General features: G+C 44.5%; 1 protein-coding gene across 1 annotated transcript in view; it reads left to right on the top strand.

Moving 5' to 3' along the window:
- The window catches only part of pcbp4 (poly(rC) binding protein 4), a 110,889-nt gene extending 102,934 nt beyond the window's left edge, over nucleotides 1-7,955 (top strand). Inside the window, 3 exon segments of the mRNA XM_020612135.1 lie at nucleotides 5,175-5,413; nucleotides 5,416-5,581; nucleotides 7,911-7,955. Of these exon segments, the coding sequence (XP_020467791.1) occupies nucleotides 5,175-5,413; nucleotides 5,416-5,570 (394 nt within the window). The 3' untranslated portion in view covers nucleotides 5,571-5,581; nucleotides 7,911-7,955.
- Nucleotides 7,956-8,373: the final 418 nt, after the last annotated feature.

Here is an 8,373-nt window from a genome sequence, read left to right as displayed (position 1 = left end):
GAATCATTTACTGCTTGCAAACCAATGATGGTAAGATGATGTCATGGGGTAGGACTGGATAAGTCTGACTTCTTCCTACTCCATTCAAGCATGTACTAGGTATAAGCACATTGATATTGGATTAGCATTTGTTGGATATGTGTAAAATTATGTGTGTTGACATATCAACTGTCTTTACATGCTTGAAAGAATAAATCAAATCAAATCAAATAAAAAAAAATCAAATCATCTCTGATTTGTCTGTTCATGTTAGGTAACAATACGCCACCTTTGATTTTCCTATGTGGATACAACTTTGCATCTTATACAGCAGGATGAGTAGTGAGCGGCTCTTACATGGACTTTGATGCCGTTATCTAACCATTGTATTGTATTGTGGGTTTAGTGGCGCAACATTACAGCAGAGGTGTAGCATGAGAATCAGGACGTGACAGGGAGACGGGGAGGATGATGAGGGGACAGGAAGGCAGCCGCTGCATCAGGCTGTGAATATGAGAGACATGGGGCACAGGCCGTCAGGCAGCTTTATACAAGATCCCTCCACCGTGAAAATGCAAATTCATGATTGGACTCTGGATGAAATTGATATTTCATGGCAGGGAGGACAGGCTGGGCAGATCACACACATGAATGTAGGGAGGGGTCAGCCTCATTCAGCTGGAAATGTCAGGTCAGGGAAGGTGAGAGTGATGCCGAAGTGTCTGTGATGAATCTGCTCTTTTACATTAGATCTGTTTTAATCAGTCAACAGGCAGATGAGACGGTCTGACCCATCTCTGACCTGCTGACCACACAACTGCAGTAACGTCTCTGTGGAAACTGAATGAAAATGACATCAGTGGGTCAGTGGTGGGAAGTAAATGAGTATTTACACAAGTACTGTATTTTACCCTAGTATTTCTATTTTTGGACTTCTGCTTTCCCACTTTTCAGCAGAAAAGGCTCTAATTTTACTCTGTAGCTACTTTTCAGATGAGACTTTACTTCACACAGCATTAAACCAGTGTTTCCCAGCATCAGTACTTCTAGTGACCCTGCAAAACACTGTCAGTTGGTGGCCTTTATTATCCTTATCCTTTATTAAGCCCCAGATGTCTGAGCCGAGTCTCTCACTTCTACCAGGTCTTCCCCAAATTATCCAATATTACAAAACTAGTCCAAAAAGCCTTGATTTTCCTTCTTTGCTACCTGATTAAATTAACTCGTGGCCCTTTGGAGGGGCCCAACCCCTAGGTTTGGAACCACTGGACTAAACTAGAGAACTGTACATAAACAAGTTAAAACCTGGGTGTTTTCAGTGGTGGAAAGTATTTAGTCAAGTACTGTAGTTTGCATTTTACTTTAATATTTCTGCTTTATGCTACTTTATACTTGTTTACTACATTTCAAAGGAAACATTTAGTCACCATTAATAAGAGCTTCAGTCTTTATTTACATTGCAAACGTAGAATACTCACTTAACAAATTAGATTAGATTCAACTTGTCATTACTCATGTGCAAGGCAACGAAATACATTTTAGCATCTAACCAGAAGTAATAACAGCAGCGCAGAGTGTATCTACAGTCTGTACAGTCAGAATTAACTTAACTGATATGTACAACTGATATTTACAGTTAGATAAAATAACCAACAAATAAATAACAGATTAAGCTTCTCAGCGCTTTATAAAATAGTAGTAGTATCGGCTGCAACACTGAAGTGATGAAAACATTGATCAATAATATATTTCTTTTACTAATAATGCCATACAGAATGATGTAAAGCAACTTTATTTACATAGCACATTTTCATGCACAAAGACAGCTCAAAGTTCTTCATACAAATTAAAAGCAACTATTGCATGACGGCACAAAGCAGCAACACGCAGTGGGTAGTGAACCTGTAGGATGGGCAGTGGGACCCGTAACACGGGCAGTGGGCCCCGCAGGATGGGCAGTGGGCCCCGTAGCACAGGCAGTGGGCCCCGTAACACGGGCAGTGGAACCCGCAGGACGGGCAGTGGGCCCCGCAGGACGGGCAGTGGGCCCCGCAGGACGGGCAGTGGAACCCGCAGTGGGCCCCGCAGGACGGGCAGTGGGACAATGCTCCCTGTTCTCCTTACACTTTCTACCTCTTCAGTCTGGAGCCTTGAAACACCAGCGCTGGTCAGGGACTAATGGAAGAGAGACAGAAGCGGATACAGTGGAAAACATGAGTAGAATTAAGCAGTAAAAAAAGAATTAGAAGAAGAAGCTTTATTTTATTGTCACTGTAACATTGTGACATACAACAAAATTTTGTTTGGAGCCAAGGGCCCCGGGCCGCTGCGTGCATATGCGCCGCCATCACGGGCAACATGGGGGGTTCAGTGTCAGCCAACTTATAAAGTTTAACCCACTTAGATTTCTTTGGCAGGAAGGACAGAAGGAGAAAGAGAGCGACCATGTATCACTGTCTCCCTCCGTGACTGGGTTGCCTGGTGTGTTGACATGTCCAAGTGTTGTGGAGATCTTTGTAAGAGGGGGAGTTGGCATAGTAACCAGTAAAGCACAGAGCTGCATTCAGACAGTTGTAGTCCTCAGCTGACTCGCTGTGCAGTGTTTTCTGGGCCCTTTCTTTTACATGGGAATCCATTACAAAGCTGCAGGAAATACTAAAACTCTCAAGGATCCAGTATCACTGAAAGTGTGCATATTAGTCGCTGCAAGTTGCAGTGTCCATACTCGTTCATATGTCGCAAGCAGCAAGGCCAGTTGTATTCAGTGGGGGTGTGTGTGTGTGCGCCCAGCTGTGCCTACGCTCAGAAAATAACCCATTGGATGAAGTCAATTTAACTGTGGGCAGGATTATTTAAGTACTTAATTTGGGTTGGGGCCACAGAATTACTGGATGGAAATCCTGCCCACAGTTAAATTGACTTCATCCAATGAAGTGTCTTTCAAGTGTATCACTGGATGATGCAAGTCTTCCTTACAGCACGTCATGGTGAAATACTGCTGCTGCAAAATCAGCTAACTTTTCATGCAGTGAGCTTTTCTCACACTCAACAGCAGAGCGGTGTGACCAAACACTGCATGTACAGCTGTATGCAAAGGCCCAGGCGCCCCTGTGTTTGAGGGGAAGTCAGCACAGCCTCTGCAGCAGACAGATGTTAAAAACATCTTCAGAAATGAATTGAACAGCTAAGAGTCTTTTTTCCCCAGCCTGTCTTGCTGCAGATCACTTCATGTTTGGAGATATTTTAGGCTGCCTTACGTGCACTCAGCACGCTGAGTGTGTCCCCACGGTGATGTTCAGGGCAGAGACTGTGAGGACCGCTCCGGTCAGCTCGTGTTTCTCAGAGTAATGGTGGATTTTGACATCATCGTCGGCCTCGTTTCACTTGCTTGACTGGCTGCAGGATGTTTGATGTAGACTTTGCTGATAGTGACGTTCCTGGACTAAATAGTAAGGTGCAGGCTGAAGACAAAACGAGCCTCATTTTCGGTTTGCAGCACTCTAACCCTAACCCTCCTAGGGTGCAGTCACACAGCTTCACCCTCTAACACTTTGTGTGAGTGAACGTGACTGCTGTTTCTCGGCTGTTGATTATTCATGCCTTGCTGTGCGCTCCCTCTGAACCTTCATGTGTAATCAGGGAAGCAGTAAGACAAACTCTCCCTCGCCAGTGTTTCCATTCATGTTTCTAGTCAAGTAAACACTCATTCTTTTGGCTGATGCATTTAAGATGGCTACCACAGAATCATATTTTGTTGGAGAGAGCTTTCGCTATAGCTATTAAATTCTTGAGCATAACCTTAGTCCAGATCTTCTTCCCCTGTTGAACGCAGACACATTGTCAGGCTGTAAATATTATGTTGACAGTTTATACTTGGATGGTAACTGACAGACCGTAAACAAAGCAGAGAGGCTCACTTGTCTCTAGCTATGTCAGACGCTGTAAAAAAAAAAAAATTGTGGTTGCTTGGAGAAACGTTTTTAACGGATCTGTGGGTCTGGTGTTTCACAGTGAGGAAACGTCACCCAGTGCAGCGGTGTGTTTTACTGGTGTGTTTTTAAACAATAACAGAGGTCGATGGCTCAAACAAAGAAGATAATCCAAGTTGAAGAAATATGTTTGACTCTCCTCAGGTCGTTGCTGACATTTACCATCTGGGTTAAGAAACAGATTATTAATACATCACTGTGTTGATGTGCTGCTGCACATCTAAAGAAAGGGAGAGTTCGTGTTAGATTAAATGGGTGTCCGCGTCCCCCTGCGTAGAGACACCCGTCAACCTAAGCTGCATATCTTTGGACTGTGGGAGGAAGCCGGAGCACCCGGAGAGAATCCACACAGAAGGGTCTCGGGTGGGGCCCGAACTCGGAACCTTCTCGCTGTGAGGCAACGGTGCTAACCACTGCGCCACCGTGCTGCCCTGACTCTATTGATCCCAGTAGGAAATCCACCAGCTACCCAGCAGGATGGAAAGTACTTCCCAGTATAAGTATATCAGGCAGTTCTCCACCTTTACCAGCTGCAGCATTAAAGTGATGGACACAGTAATTAGTCACTATGATCCAGTACCAGAGATGTTACGTGGCTACTTTTTCTACTTTAAGTATATTTTGTTGCTAATACATTTGTACTTTAGTAGCAGGACTTTTACTTATAGCAGAGTATTTTTACACTGTGGTATTTCTTCTTGTACTTAAGTAAAGGTTCTGAGTACTTCTTCTACCTTTGCTTTTGTGTGGTACAGGAGGTTGTTGTGCTTCTTTTTGAACCAGTATCATCTGTGACAAAGCTTCCATCCTAATATCTATAATGGTTTTGTTCTCCCTCCCTAAGCCCCCTCCCAAGCCATCACCCCAACTTATACAGCACACCCCCCATCCGTACAGCAAACTCCCCTACAATAATCTGTTGCAACCTCCAGCAAAACACACCTGTCTTGTGATTTTAGTTTTGTCAAATTTCCTTTATTTCATTTGTACACTCCAAACTGTCCTCGTTGTTTTTTGTTTGGGTTCAATTTCCTTTTTGGTTTTTACTCTTGATTTCTTTAACATGTCTTTTATTTAACCCTCTAACCCTTCTCCATCCAAAACTCCCTGTCCTTTACCCCTCTCCTCCCCTCCCTCCACCCTCCGTGCCCTCCTTTCCCTCCACCTCCTCCCTTCCTACCTCCCCCCATCCCTCCCCTCCTCCAGTTTAGAGACCGCCAAATCCACCGCCCAGTCCTCCTCCATGCCGTCTCCCGTTGAACTGACCATGAGCTTCACCCAGCCCGCTCCCCCTGCCTCCGCCTCGTCCTCCTCTTCCTCCCCCCTGGCAGCGATGGGCACTGCACTGCCCCATGCTCCCATTCTGGGCACTCCCTATGCCCTCCCCCTCTCCAGCTTCCTGGGAGTGAAATCCATCCCCTACCTGGCACTCTCCACCCCTCCTGCTTGGCGGCGGCGGCAGCAGCAGCTATCGGGGCTCCTGTGCTACCGGGGTCAGTCCCGGCTCACGCAGCAGCAGCCCTGGCATCCTACACAGCCAAGATCTCATCCTCGGCCAACGGGATGAAGAAGCCAGAGAGACAGAAGTTTGCTCCGTACTAACAAAGGAGGAGGTAACTGCTTGCATCACTGAGGTAGCTTCTGCGCTGGTTTTCAGATGGGAAGGGCACTTTTATTTCCTTTGAACCTTTGACCTTTTCTTTCTCTGCCTCTCCACCTCCTTTTCCTGATCTCCCAAAAATGTCAAAGTGGGATAATTGGAGCACGTATGATTTCTGATGGCACCGGTGTGTCCACCACATGATCTCAGCTGCACCACACAGCAAGGTCGAGCTATTTACCCTGACGACATGACAACTACACTACAAATGTTCAGTTTGTAACACCAGTAACTAGAGGCCAATACAAACAACTAACTGAAGTACTGAAATACCAAAGAGTTGAGTGGCAGCTGTAACAAGCCAATGACCTTGGCTGGAGTCTCTGGTCTTTTACCATTGCTAATCCATTCAGGTTCCAGGGACTGACTTGCACTGAAGCTACTCGTGTCAGGTGAGCTCACACAGTTTAACATTTTACTCTTTGATTACAGAACGAATTAGTTTATGTCTAGGTACAACTTTAGGCCTCTGTTTTTATTAGCGGTCCAGGATTCTCAGTTAAAACAGCAGTGGTGTCACACAGCTCTGTTTTAATGTTAGCAGCTAGTGGTTAGCAACAGTAGTCGCTTACCATTAATCACCTAACACACAGAGAATTATAAGCCCCAGCTAATTGTGCAGTTCTTTGTCCCTGGCCTACAGCATTTCCAATCAGCTCCATTATACAGACAATCCTGAAAATGATTTACTTTTATACTAATAAGCCTTACCAAACTCCAGTAATTAGTAATGCCATTAAATACATGTGTTGGTAATGAGTTAATGCTAAAAACTGCGGGACTGTTGCCATCCGCTAGCTGCTAACGTTAGCACTGCTGTTATTAACTGACAAGCCTGGACTGGCAGGAAACAGATGAGGTACTGAGTCATAGCTAAGATGCTGTCTGAATTTAGAATGTTATTCTGTGTGATGTCACCTGAAATATAAGAGAGAAATGTTATAGAAACATTTACACATTTGTTATGCCTCACGTGGTCGGTGTCTGACTTCCTGTCAGCCATGACAGGCTACCTGTTCTCTGTTTCTTCTTTGGCTGCGCTCTGATTGTGGCACTAGTGCGACTGATTTAACCTGTGTCTGGTTGACTGTCTAGCCTGCTCTCTCTTTCCTGTCGGTGCTAGATCCATCTCTCGCTAGATGCAGAGCCGGTTTGCTCGTGTGAAAGCCCAGTTCTGTTATTACCCAACATGTCCATGCAGATTCTCAGTCATCCAGGTCATAGTAAACCGAAATAACCTTAGAAAAAATCAACTGGACTTGGATTTTCTAGATCGAAGAGGCTTCATCAGTTCTGACTGACTGGTGTTGAGCCGGAGATATTTATCCCCCTCGGTGGTGTTTCAGTCCTTTGAAGGCCAACAATGTCCCTTAACAACTGAGTCGTTACAGCCCAGTAACGGCTCAACACCAGTCAGTCAGAACTGATGAAGCCTCTTGGATGAGAGGTGAAACATCTTCGATCTAGAAACGCCAAGTCCAGTTGATTTTTTCTAAGGTTATTTCGGTTATTACCCAACCTGTTTCTGCCTTGGAGTCTCAAATTTTGTCTCAGCCCTCTTCAGATAAGCAAGCCTGCTTTCTGCCTCTGCTTGACCTTTTGGTCTAGTCTATATTTGTTTATGTTTGGAACAATAAGTATTAACAGCTATTAACAGTTCACTTTTTGCTACACACAATTGGATCCACAGCCAGCTGTCATTGAATTATTTGATACTAAAGAATTCGTTAAAACCTGTTGAGTTTCAAGCAATGTCTGCAACATTCCAACCCCTGAATTATTTCATAATTACGAGGTCATAGTTATGAGATATGGAATAGTAGTAATAGTAATAGTAAGTCATACCAAGTCATAATGAGGAGCTAAACCTGGCAGAGAGATCTGTTTAACAGGGAGACCTGACTCAGAAAAAACAGGCGAGTAGTGTGCACCGAGTACAGATGAAAGAGTACAACTTGGATAAACAGCTTCTATTCTATGGAAACACATTGTATTCACCAAGGGAAAAAATTGGAAGCTCTTATGACTTACCATCTCATAATTATGAGATGGATATTACATGATTTCTCAGATGTATTTATTTTAGTGAATGCAGTGCGTTTCTGTAGAAGAGAAGCTGTTTTTCCTGAGGTTTGTCTCCCAGGTAAACAGATAACTTTGCTAGCATTGTGGTCAGCCATTGTCCTGCAAAACTGCCTTGACATTCTCACCTGTCTTTACCTGCATGAGCCATCTTTTACATCACTTGACGCCCTCTTCTCAATGCCATTTCAACTTCTCAGTGCGCTGTCTCTGGTCCCCAGCTGTCAGGGATTCTCCTTTTTCCTGTAAGAAGAGAGAGAGATTGATATCTGTGATTATCAGGAACATTGGACCACCATTTCTCAGTTGTATCTTTTGTCTGTTCTTCTTAGTAGAGGAGGTCAAGCAGCCCTAGAGTGCCATTTCACCGCTCAGTCCACAGAGCGGCTTTGCCCGATTCTCAAATCCCACAATAAACATTTATATCTACTGACAACTCTGTCGTGCTTTTGTGTCCATCCAACCTCTCAGACCTGAAAATGGTTAAAGCATTTTGTTATTGACACAGTCTCTGGAACACAGCCGAATTAACTGTAATTAACGGTAAATGCCAGAGACCTCCGGCTCATCACAGTTGCCACTCCAGCATTATTACGCCTAACCCATCAGATACGCAACCAAAACACGGTGACCTGCAACCAAACCTGTGCACAGAGAGCAAAA

The sequence above is a fragment of the Monopterus albus genome, unplaced genomic scaffold, assembly GCF_001952655.1.
Source record: "Monopterus albus unplaced genomic scaffold, M_albus_1.0 scaffold121.1, whole genome shotgun sequence".
In the NCBI taxonomy this organism is placed as follows: domain Eukaryota; kingdom Metazoa; phylum Chordata; class Actinopteri; order Synbranchiformes; family Synbranchidae; genus Monopterus; species Monopterus albus.
Note: the sequence above shows the minus strand (reverse complement) of the source record. Positions and strands in the feature narration are given on the sequence as shown.